At 43.7% G+C, this 12,656-nt stretch overlaps 2 protein-coding genes across 3 annotated transcripts in view; both read right to left on the bottom strand.

Annotated features, from left to right (window-relative positions):
* Positions 1-964, bottom strand: part of lamb4 (laminin, beta 4) — a 90,424-nt gene extending 89,460 nt beyond the window's left edge. The window contains exon 1 of the mRNA XM_080304022.1: positions 826-964. The gene's annotated coding sequence lies outside the window, so the exon portion shown is untranslated. The remainder of the gene's footprint in view (positions 1-825) is intronic.
* Positions 965-1,076: 112 nt separating this feature from the next.
* On the bottom strand, positions 1,077-11,301 carry LOC113024980 (uncharacterized). Of its 2 annotated transcripts, none has more exons than XM_080304023.1 (10): positions 10,673-11,301; positions 9,807-9,934; positions 9,434-9,504; positions 8,881-9,009; positions 8,557-8,672; positions 7,725-7,798; positions 6,785-6,873; positions 6,462-6,607; positions 1,464-1,518; positions 1,077-1,161 (listed from the first exon to the last, which is right to left on the bottom strand). In XM_080304023.1, exons 1-4 carry the CDS (start codon positions 10,693-10,695, stop codon positions 8,920-8,922), a joined length of 312 nt encoding a protein of 103 aa, XP_080160149.1. In that variant the 5' UTR covers positions 10,696-11,301; the 3' UTR covers positions 1,077-1,161; positions 1,464-1,518; positions 6,462-6,607; positions 6,785-6,873; positions 7,725-7,798; positions 8,557-8,672; positions 8,881-8,919. The 2 variants fall into 2 exon arrangements, with proteins under 2 accessions (XP_080160149.1, XP_080160150.1); XM_080304024.1 differs by having other exon boundaries at positions 9,807-9,931.
* Positions 11,302-12,656: the final 1,355 nt, after the last annotated feature.

Raw genomic sequence — 12,656 nt, 5'->3', positions numbered from 1 at the left:
ACCTCTGACTGCTCTGCTAACAGGTCCTCTGTCATTGGAGCAGGTTCCTGAAAATGAAACATGACGCACAGATATCAGACTCAGTCAGCTTCAGCTGAGGTTAATGACATTTCTGTGAACCACTTATATGAGATCTGCTTTCATGGTTTTGTCACACAAAGGTCGCCTCTGTACTGTTACAACCGCTTTCTTTTAGTTCTAATTATTAACTGCACGTCTTTGAACATGGAGCGAGTGGGGTTGGGTTAACTCTGACTCTAAACTGCCCACAGGTGTGAATGAGAGCATAAATCAGAGGTGTCCAACTCCAGGCCTCGAGGGCCGGTGTCCTGCAGGTTTTAGATGCGTCCTTGATCCAACACAGCTGATTTAAATGGCTAAATTACCTCCTCAACGTGTCTTGGGTTAGGGCTATCCTTTGTTGCTAGTTAGCCTGACCTGTATCCCCAATGTTAAGTTTGTACATTGTATGTATGGTCGATTAGGTCATCTCAGTTGCAGGCAACCAACAAATAAAGCTTATCCTTATCGTGGAAGTTCTCCAGAGGCTGAACTAACCATCTGATTCAGGTGTGTTGACACAGGGTGAGATCTGCAGGACGCCGGCCCTCGAGGCCTGGAGTTGCCCACCCCTGGGTTAAATGTTTGTCTGTCTCTCTGTGTTCGCCCTGCAACTGGCGACCTGTCCAGGGTGAACCCCGCCTCTCGCCCTATGGTATGGGATAGGCTCCACCCCGTGTGACCCCGACTATTATTTTCAACATGCTGTATTTGGAATAAATAACAGCATATGATGTGTTTGCACAGTGAGGCAGTGACTCTGACCTGTGTGACGGGAACATAGAGAGGCTCTGCAGAGTTGAGCAGAGTCATGTTGTTGTGGGGGTGCAGCCTGCCCTCAGCTCTGCCCTCAGCTTGTGTCGCCTCAGTCTCGCCCTGGTCACTCAGGCACTCGAAGAATTCCTCCTCGCTGTCACTCCACGAGTCCCAGGATTTTCCTTGAGACATCTCTCTTGTTGAACTGGAAGCACTGGTTGCACACTCTGGTCCTTGGCGGCTCTTCTGGCAGGCACCTGAGACCCTGTGTTCCTTTTCTTTCCCCTCGGGTACCTTGTGAGATTCATCTCTGGCCTTCTTCCTTTCGATACAACAATTCAGCATCTGTCCAGGAACAAAAACTCTTTTCACACATGGAAACATAACACTGCTACTTGTGTTCAACAGACAACACGACATAAACAGGTGTTTGGGAGTTTGAAGATGCTGTATCACACTGAGCATCAGCTCTCAGAATTCATTTTTCTCTTTATCACCTAAACATCGTTCCAATTATCAAAGTTAACACAACACTTTTGATAAACCACTGGAATTAAAGTTGCAAGTCTACAAATGTGCATGATGTTGTTTTTTGTCTTTTAAATCGTTCGATTAGTCCTTGCACTTTGTGCACTGTGTGTGGCTACCTGGAACTTCTGATGCAAAAGACAACAGCGAAGATCAGGAGCTCCACCTGCCAGCCTGCAGATTAGGAAGCACAGAGATGGATATGAGTGAACACCAGTGTGTTAACAGAGAAACAAATACTGCTTAAACAATTTCAAGCAAAGTTTTAGTTAGAGCACGGCACAAACACTGCAGGGGCTTTTGTGCCTGGTATTATGTACTTGGATTTTTACATTTTGGTCATTTGTCTGTTATTAGAGACGGACGGAGATCCAACATGACTGACAACAAGACCAAAGCCTGATTCTAAAGTGTCGGCTCAGCTGGACAGCTGAAGCTGGACAAAGTACAGACATCCAGCATTTGACTTTATTTATATGGCACAGGATAAGAACCACAGAGTGCTTCACAATAATATGAAACAGCACAAATCTAGTTCAAAGCCAGGCTAAATAAATGAGTCTCAAGCTGCTGTTTATAAAAATAAATGCAATCAAGGCAACATAATGATGGAGGCAAAGCACTCCACAGCCTGGGGGCCCCCGCTCTGTCAGATCCATCTCCTCTGGTCTCAAAATGTGTTTCTGTCTTCTGTCTGTGTCCAAGTCAACAGTCTAACGAGGTCCCACAAATGTCTGCAAATAGGTTCTGCTCTTCCACGAAGTCCTTTGAGATCCCGACTGAAATCGGCTGGTGCCAATATCTGCTGAGTGTTGGCCACGAATAAAGCAGCAATAACAGAGTTCAACGAGAACAACAACTTTTCATTATCACTTATTCTTCACTCTCTCCACAGCTGACGGACCAACAGCAGCACACAGAGGACAGTGGTACCAGATACTTTGTATGCCGTCACCATCTGACAGAGGAGCTCCAGGGCTGAAAATATATCCTCAACCTCAGGTTCAACTAACGAACTGACCCAGTCACAGACTTCCAGGGAGGCTTTGGAGTATCATTCCCAAGTTCAAGCACAGCCCCTAGTCCCACTTCTTAGAAAGGGAAACCGCTACTGTAGTCTGCTTATCCCGAGGTGGGAAACCAGGACAGTCCAACAACATCCACAGACTCAGTGGGACTCGCACCTCCAGCCCAGGAGTCCTGCCACCAAAGAGTCATGTAACTCGTCACAGACCTCGCCAATTAATATCAAATCAAATATCAGCTGGTTCAGTCCCAACTGATGGTCTCATTATTCAGGTTTCACACAAGAAACGTCTCATGACGGGTAAAAACAACGAGCTCTCTCAAGACTTTTGCAAAACATGCTGGTGGCAGTGGTCACAGTAGAACTACTGAAGGTTCCAGCGCACTTTTGGTAAAGTGGAAAGAATATTATTTCACCATAAATGGGCCACGACCAGGTGCTTCCCACAAGATTTCACACAGACCAGTGAAAAGAATTATCAGAAGAGTCAAGGCCCAGTTATGAAGAGCCACAGAAAGGCCTGGAATCAGCAGGTACGACTGTTTCAAAGAAAACAATATGTGTGCAAGAGCCACAGAAAAAAAGAGAAGCGTGAAGTGTGTTTAAAGTTTGCTGAACAAGTCTGTGAAACGCTGGCAGAATATTATCATCTGCATTCATAAAGTATCCACAGGCGTCTTTGCCTGCTCTCCTGTACACTCATGAGTTCACACCTACCTGCCCCTCTAACACCATCGTTACATTTGCTGATGATGCGACAATCATCAGCGGAGAAGACGGCGAACAGGCAGGAGGTTAAAAACCTGACAGGCTGCTGCAATGAACACAACCGTCTGCTCAGCGCCATCAAAACTAAGGAGATGTGACCTCAGCAGAGGGAAACACGTTCCTCTCCACATCAAGCAGACTGTGTTCAGCGAGTGTCCTCGTTCCTGGGGACTCACGTAGCTGAGGACCTCTCATGGTCCAAAGTCAAAGACTCCACCTCAGGATGCTGAGGAGGAGGAGGAACCATCTGGAGAAGAAAGTCTTGGTGGCTTTTTTACCACAGCACCATAGTGTGTCCCCACCTACTGCTAACAGCTTGGTATGCTAACTGCTCAGTGGGTCATTAAGACAGCACAGAAGAATAGTGCCTGTCCCTTTCCTTCCCTGGAGGACATGGTCAGCACTCGCTGTCTCAGGAGAGCCAATCAAATCTCATCTCATCCTGGACAGCACCTGTTCAAGAAACAGGACAGCCAGGCTAAGAAAACAGCTTTTCCCCTGGACCATCGATCACTGAACACTAAGCTCAGTGAATGGACCGAGTGAGCCTCCCTCCTACCTGAGACACTCCTGTGTAACATTCAGTATAATGTTCACTAATGCTGCCAAATGTAAGCTTACATCTAATACAAAACACCAGCATAACACGGGACGATTACACCCTCCCTCCATGGCTGCTGCCATCCAACCAGTGCAATACTCCTCTGGTTAAATGGTAAATGGACTGGTTCTTATATAGCGCTTTTCTACTCTTCTGAGCACTAAAAGCACTTTACACAACTTGTGCATTCACCCATTCGCACAAGCACATTTTTCTAGGTGCTTTCTAAGTAACATTCTCTCTCACACACACACACACTCCAATGAATGCATCGGCGAGCAATTTGGGGTTAGTATCTTGCCCAAGGATATTTGGCATGCAGCCTGGGGGAAGCCAGGAATTGAACCACCAACCTTCCGATCAGTAGACGAACCGCTCTACCGCCTGAGCTGCAGCCACCCTATTTTATTGCTATTTTATTCAGTTTGACGAATGAATGATGAGTGTAAGCAGGTAAGAATGTATGCAAGCTCTGCTCCAGTGTAATGCATAGGTACAACAATACGCTTTAACTTTATAGTTTGGTCACTTAATTCAATTCAATAAAACTTTATTGATCCTGAAGGCTGACCCCGATGGAAATTGGGTTAAGGCTGCCGACCTTTGCCAGCGCCAACTTACCCTTCTGACCATACATACATGACACAAACATCACATGGGGAAGACAGGTCAGAGAGGTGTAACAATGGAAAATGCACCACATGAGGAAAGATAAGGAGAAAAAAACAACTCCCCCCAGACTGAGCTCCAACAGGGAGATCAGTTTGAGAACAGAAAAAATCACCTCTGCACATGAAACACATGACAAGCAACAGGGATGGGTAAAGGGTGAGAGACAGCCAGCGTAGACAGTACATCCGGGCCTGCGTGCGCTGGTCTCCTTGATCCACCGTCAGCATCGGAGGGGAATAAGCGTCGAAGGCGTTTGGAGGGGGGAGGAGTGTACATCTGCATGTGTATATATGTCTGTGTAAGCGTGTGCGTGTCCAGAGTTCAGCTGAGACAGTGTCCTCCTCCCTGCCAGGCTAAGTAAACAGTCTTCCAGCCAACCCAGGTGGCCTTGCATGGAGTGGGAAGAACAGTCTAAACACAGTCGTTATCAGGGAGTTGTTGTTCGGCTCCAGCCTTGAGCCCACGGCTGGGGCCGAAGGGGTATCCGCATAAGTGATGGAGGTTTTTACTTTAGTGCGAACAGCTCATATGAATTTCAAAGCTGTTCTAACACTCCGACACTGGTCTCTCAATCTCCCGTTGGAGAGCCGTGAGCTTCTCCATGATGTTATCAAACTTGCGCTCCGTGATGTTGTCATTCTTGTGCTCAGAGAGCCGATTCTGAGAACTCAAAGACACGACGTCGTAGTCTCACTCCCAGCGCTTTATTTGTTACGCCATTTTTCTCCACACCAACAACAACCCTTCGCGGGCAACAGTACTCTCGCAGTATAACAGAAAATAACAAGTTAGTAACGACCGCAGTCAGCTTCTCCAAGATGTGATCCAATTTGCACTCAGAAGTCTTATTCTGAGTGTTCAAAGCAGCCGTGCGTTCTCCAAGATCTTATCCATGCTGCGTTCAATGAGCCCATTTTGAGAAACTCACGCCTCTTCCCATCGTTTGAATCCCAGCGGGCAGCCTTGTGGGGGTTTGAACAGCCGGTTCCGCTTTCTTAATTCTTCGATAAGTCAGGGCCAAGCCAGCTCCGATCAGCCAGAACCCTGTTACCATGGTTCCGAACAGGTAGATATCTTCAGCACTCAGGCTCACCCGAGCCCAGACTTCTCGTTGAGAAAGGGGTGTCAATTGCATTCAGGGACCAGTTGATCAAATCCATAATTCCTCTTTTAGGTTTTAGAGAACAGACTGTGAGAGAGTGTTCCAGGGAAAAGTAATACAAAAAACACGAGACAAGACAAGGACATAAGAGGCTAAGCAGGGAAGCTAAGGGAGAGGAGAAAAGTGCGACTGCCTTTGTTAAGAGCAAAACTCTTTGAATGCTGTAAACACACCGTGTTTGGGTGGCTGCATCCCAAAAACACCACAGCAACACTGAAGTCTGGAGGTGGGAGCATGATGATTTTGATGTTCCCAAAAAAATGTGTGATTGCTTAGAAAAGTTATGCATAAAAACTTTATAACAAGCTGCAAAAGGGACTGAGCTATTAAATCTAACTCCAGGAAGGATGAATGGAGACATTGTTGATTAAAATCTGCTGCCATCTACCAGGATGATGAAGATGAAACAAGGATGGATGTTTCAGCAAGACCATGATCTCAAACACAGCCAATGGAAACTGTTGGTTTCAGAGAAATCAAGTAAAGCTGCTGGAACGGCCCAGCCAATCACCTGAGCCGAATCTGTGGGAAGGATCCACGGAGCATTCGGGATTTATAGACTGTTTGTGTGGTGAGTGGGTCAAAGTCATGAGCAATGATGGGACTGGTTTCTCCATACAGAAGCTGCCATGAACTGTCATCACCAACATTTGTATAAAGTAATAAATAAATGTCTGTGTGTTTAATGTCCCTGTGTTACCGACATCTGGTGATAATTTCACATCAAAGCACCTTTAGAAATATATTTGCTTAGAGAACTGCTGACGTGTTCAATACTTATTTTACCTGCTATAAAATGAAAATGTTAATATGTGTGACATCTTTAAAATCAAAGCAGCACGAGCCTGTGAGGTACCCACCCACAAATAAGATGGTTATTTTCCCACCGGTAACGCAACTCAAGGACAAACTCCTGCCAGAGGTGTCCAACAGCCCGCAGCCCACCGTAGTAATAGTTGACCAGACACACACACAGAGCCAGACGGTAGGTCAGACTGTCACTGGGGGCTGACTTCAGCTGGTGGAAAAGGTTCTACAACGAGGGAAAAGACCAGCATGAAATCAAACAGCAGGACACCAAATTTAATACATTCTAATAAAAATCCTGACAAAGTACTGACAGCACTGAGCCTGTCTTCACTCTGAAACTTATATTGGACCTGACCTGAGTGTAACCTTGAGTGTGCGAGTGGTGAAGAGGCAAACATACATAATCAGAGGTTTTCTCTTGCTCCGATGTCCCACTGGAGTTGGACAGCTGAGTGTTATTCTTACAGTCAGACTTCTCCACAGCAGCATCTGGAAACAGATACTGAGACACAAACACAAATAAATAAGTCTGTCATTTAGAAACTCTGTTGTTTTCTAGATGTTAGAAGAATTAAACAAGTGGAGCTCACGTAGTCATCACTTCATGATAAAACACAGGATGCTGATCGCTCAGTGGCAAAAGCAGGATGTGACCAGAAGTAGACAATAAAAATAAGAACGCTGCCTGATATCCTGTTTAAGATGACGCTCTTGTGCTTTACTGAGCTGCTGTCAGATGGGATCAATATCTGTGGCCAGCACTCTAAGACATAAATGCAATTACGGCTGTAGTTTTAAGATTCAAGGCTGTCTTAGCTCGAGCTCGAGCTGCTGAGTGTGACGGGCTCAACAGTGACCAGGAAGGAAAAACTGTTTGTGAAAAGAAGCAGAGGAGCCACATCAGTACGAGTCAAACTACCACACGGAGGAAGTAGGAGGCCCACACAGAGAACAATGAGGAAAAAAAGACACTTTATTTGTCCTTGATTATGTTCTTTCTATCGGTAGCTTGATTACATCCATCTTATCTGCTGCGTATCATTTGGTGCATGAATTTTAGCCTCTTGGCTTAGAAATAGTTTCCTCTGTGCTGTTCGGACAAAAAACAAAGCCATAAAAAGTCTTCACACATCACACAACAATGTGTATGTTTGTAATGGATCCAAGTGTATTAGCAACCAGAAAAATACAACATTAAGGTCAGTGCACTTAATGCACTGACCTTAATGTAGTATGTAGCGGTGTGTTTGAAATCTGTACTGACTAGTAAAACCTCTGTGGTCAGCCCCAAAGCATCATGGTCTCTGCCCCTGAGTGTCCCACTGATCAGTTTAACTTACCCAGTAAACACTGAGGATTTTCAGCCGTCCTGACTCGAACTGACCAGTGAGGAGCTTGAAGAGGGTCGAGGTCACTGTTGGGTGATAAACAGAGTAAACAATAGAGGAGAGTTTCTGATAAACTTTTAGTTAAAGGGTTTTTATAAGTAATGAGTCATGTTTGATTACATGTGACGTAGTCCTTCACCAGTAATCAAGATAATTACACATGTAAGCATTTCCTTATGTCACACTCAGTTTGTCCCTTCATGCACAAGCTTGTTAGACCTGTGCCAGCTCTGTTTGGGCCTTACAATCAAACCCATGTACGTTTACCCTTTTAATAAACTGCTCCACCCATTTCCTACTTTACGAGTGAAATATGAAGCAATGCAGTGTGTACACGGATGCAACACTCAGTGCTCAGCGCAGCGTTTTGTGTGCTATAGTGCAAGTGAACAGCTCACTCCCATCAAAGCTTTTCCATTGGATCATTAACACAAACACCAAATGTCAGGAGGACATGCGCCTCAAACTGGAGTTGTCTTTCTAGCCTGGGTACTGTGTTATCCTTGTCTGTATACCGAGCTTCTTATTAATAATCAGCTCTGCACAGGAGCAGAAGCAGAGTCCAGCCTGTTGCTCTTACAGTATAATACTCATAAAGAAAGTACAGTAACCGTGGTTAGTCACTGAGCAGCCCGGTGCGTTTCTCTTGATTTCTTTAGTCAGGGTAAATTCATTCACCTGCACGGGTTAGCTAAACGAACTTTACAAAACAAGTTTCCCCGACAGCCGAGTGCTCACCTAAGGACCTAAGTTACGGATTAGCTTACACACACATTTAACTTACCGAAAATAATACGGTGGGGCCTCAGGTCCTCCTGTCCGGTAGTCCAATTTACTGAAGAACACCTCAGGCTGTCACTTTGAAATAGCCGGTAATGTAAACGCTGGACCTCTCAGCATCTGCCATTCCCGAACAGACACATGCAAGTTTGTCCGTGACCGCAGCCGCGCTGTACATTTATTTCAGTTTCAATATTTTTTTCGGTTTCATTTCAAGGTGGCATCGTTCTGATCCCATACCCACACAAATTGATTTACAAGTACAAAATATTTATGACCACAATTTGAGCCCATATACTCTCTCTACCACAGCTGCCTTTGAACTTGCCTGGCCAGGTCTGAGTCCAGCTTTGCTACTCCTGCCAGGTCACATGACACAGGGGTGTGCTCTGATGTCGGCAGGCAGGTCAGTGGAGCCCTCTGGTGGTGGATATATGGCAGTGAAACAGGAGGAGGCCTGAGAACAGACAGCAGGCTTAACTAGCAGGACAAAGTAGCATGTAGTACTTGAAGGAGTCATCACAGCCAATCAGCTCTCAGGAAAATGGAACATCACATAAATATTTCTCTTCTTTGATTTTCATCAATGTATTTCCTTTGATAGATTTTCCGTCAACACTTCTGCTTGATTAGAAGCTCATAGGCAGTTCCTGTCACTCTACAATAAAACAATGTAAAGGCTGCCCTCTCTGCCCTCCCTAATTTGACATATTTTGTTGTTTCGTGTGTGTGTTTGTCTGTGTGAAGTTTTGATGTGTATGTGAAAAACACAATTTTGAAAACACTGGAAAAAGACCTCAAGACATGTTTTCCTTTACTTTCTATGAAACAAAAATTCCCACCAAGGCTTTTCAGTGTGAAATTTAGTGTATAGAAAATACCTGTGCCAGGTTGTCTCCATCTAGTGGTGAACATGGCCTCACCACTACACCACCATCAGGTGAGCTTTTCACTGTGCACAGTGACACAAAAGTCATTTAACAATTTTAAAAAAAGCAATGTTACAGATTCAGTAAGAACTGAAGTTTATCATAATCCTTCAAGTTTCATTCAGTAACAGCAGCTTTTTAATATTATTGACTATATTTTAGAGTCACATTTATATGAAATGTCAAACAATCACAGAGTGACACTGAACTAAACAATCAATGCCATGTGAGTTGTTCTTGTTTGTTCTTTATCTCATTTATTGTAAGCAGCGGGAGTAGAAGCTAAAGAAAAATAGTAAAGATATGAATGAATCTCTGCTCTCACAGCTTTTATTGTGCCATAATGTCTGCTTTGAAACTGTCCTCTTGCTCGTCTCTTGGATGCTCACCTCTTCTTCACCTGTTCCTTTCACCAAACTGCTGCACTCTCGTTCTCTGCTCTCGCCTCCTCTTCTGGTTATAATTAGAATGCAGTCAGCATGTGCCAAACAAACTCCCCCCAAATCGATCATGTTTGATATGATGATGACGTTTTTAACATCTTATTTATGCACTTGTTGGGTGGGAAAGAGTAAACAAAGATGGGGCATAGAAGCAGAACTGAGTCCTACGTGTGGAGGGACAGTAACTGTGTGTGTATGTGTAAGCATTTAAACACTGCAGAGAGTCAAATTAACAGTAACACTATTTTGTCTAAGTCCGCCATTGTAGAAATTCATTTCACCGAAACAATAACATGGCGCACAATGTGACAATAAACGTATAAAACACAAATTCTTACCTAGCAGGAGAATAAATAATCAGTATTTTAAGGCTACTGCATGTATAGATGTCACTGCTGGCTCACATAAGCTAGCTCTGAGACCCGCCAGAGTTTACGCCACAGTTGACTGTCGCGAAAGAGTCGTAAATCACCGGCATTGTAAAACTTAAAATGATTCCAGGGCATGTTATAAAACACCCAATAGATGTACTGGATATTAAACGGTATCAAACGACTAAATGAACACAGGGTTACAATTACATGCTCACATCGTCACATCGAGAGTTTATTCATTAATCATCAGAGTTCAACAATGTTACATCCAGTTGAAAACAGCTTCACTAACGCCAGCAAAACAGGCTAACAGTATATAAGAGCACAAAACCAGCCGTGCTTATCGACAGCTCGACATATCCTCAACAACTCACCTCAGTATGTGTAACCCGTTCATGTGTTACGCCTGTTGTTCTTGCGTTGTGTTCTGGCGTGAAAGTAAGAGGCAGGAGACAGTACTGGGTCTTTGGCTCTTTACTGCACATCTGCAACACAGAAACATGTGTCTGATCTGTGTGTGTCACGCGACTGCCAGTACACCTCTCCTCCGGCCATGCTGAAAGCAGCTGTGTCTGCAGCTTCATTAACACTACAATAATATAATGAATCAAATACAACAAATTGTTTTAAAACATTAACTTAAGCTCTCAAAAACAAAAAGCACAAAATAAATAATATGTCACTGAAAAAAACATCAAAAACAACTTATAAGAACAATAAACAAAATAATTCAAAAACAAATAAACAGTCAGATAAATACAATTCAATAACCAGGACCCAATATTCTGGTACTTATAGTTCAAACATTATACTTCAGTACAATTATATTAATAACCGCCATCTAACAGGCAGTACAACACTGTACTTATAAAAACAATGAATGAAAGACTGCATCTCCAAAACATAAGAACATCTCCATACCTGCAACACAGAAATATGTGTCTGATCTGTGTGTGTCACGCGACTGCCAGTACACCTCTCCTGACGAAGGAAAATATGGAACGCCAGGACTGCCATAATGAATTAATTAAATACACCATTAAATAATTAATTAAATGTGGCAATAATTAATTAAAATTGGAATTAATTAATTAAATAAATAGTTATGACACATGTAATTAATTAATTATTGACACATTTAATTAATTATTTATGTATTTCACATTTTAATTAATTATTGACACATTTAATTAATTATTTAATGATATATTTATTTATTTCATTTTGGCAGTCCTGGCGCCTGGCTCTCGTCATGAAATAATTTTATCTGTCAGCCTCACCCATCAAACTCAGGGGGCGGGGTTAACGCTGCCCATGCAGCTTCTCTAACATTTGATTGGTTGCCGTGCAAAGTAAGTCAAAACAGGTCGATCCTAGATAATCGATTGCTTGTGTAGACTTGGGGCAGCCAGTTATCCCAGAATGCAGATCAAATCACAAGCAGCAATGGTGGTGGTGTAGTTTTAAAATGCCCCGTTTTTCTGTCACCAGCTACACTTTTAACAGTGTTTTAGCTGCGAATGTCGCGACGTATGTCTGGTCAGGTTGTCAACATAGAACATGTTTGCAAAAGTGCTCAGATGTTTTCAGAGATTTCACTAGCTCTGCTAACAGTTAGCATGCAGAGTGCACCGAGGGGGTACATTAACCGGTTTGTTTACATATTCCACTCTCCGTGTTCCACATGTTGCATTCGCAGATTCTCATTTTCACCGAACGATCGTCTCTTTCCGCCTGGTCTTGTGTCTCTGTGCTTCTGTAACATAAAGAACGAGCTGACATTTTTCTCACGAAACCAGCGATCAGCTCAGCAGACCCTCAGTTTACCTGCATGCATCCTCCTCCTCATCTGTCAGCTGTTTAACACCTGCTGCTAATTCAAGAAACACGCCTAGTTACCTGGTGATAGTCACAGTTTAACTGGGCAGCCGGTGCTCGATATAAAGCAATGTCAGCGCATTTTTCTGCACAAGATAAGTAAATATAGTGTTTTCCCCGAGCGCAGAGCTGCTGGAGCTTGTTTCCTTACAGAGCACTTTATAGGCGAACAGCTTCATCGGCGGCTGATGTCCAATCACCGGCACACAGCTTTCAAACCTCAGCTGAGTTTTAGCTCTCAGTGGTTAAACGCTGGACTTCATTCACTCAGGTTCTGTCTGTCGGGTCACGTTTACTTCGCTGTTTTATTTACAACTGAGCAAATCGGTTTGGCTGAGGTTAAAGTTACGTTTCATAACTGCATAGTTTCACAGACGTTTAATGGTTCACTGGCACATGTGTTAGACTGAACTATCATCTAAATATCATCTGTTTTTTAATAGTTATTCAACTGTATTCTAAGCACCAGCTGTCTGTTAG

Source organism: Astatotilapia calliptera, chromosome 7 (genome assembly GCF_964374335.1).
Source record: "Astatotilapia calliptera chromosome 7, fAstCal68.1, whole genome shotgun sequence".
Lineage (NCBI taxonomy): Eukaryota > Metazoa > Chordata > Actinopteri > Cichliformes > Cichlidae > Astatotilapia > Astatotilapia calliptera.
Note: the sequence above shows the minus strand (reverse complement) of the source record. Positions and strands in the feature narration are given on the sequence as shown.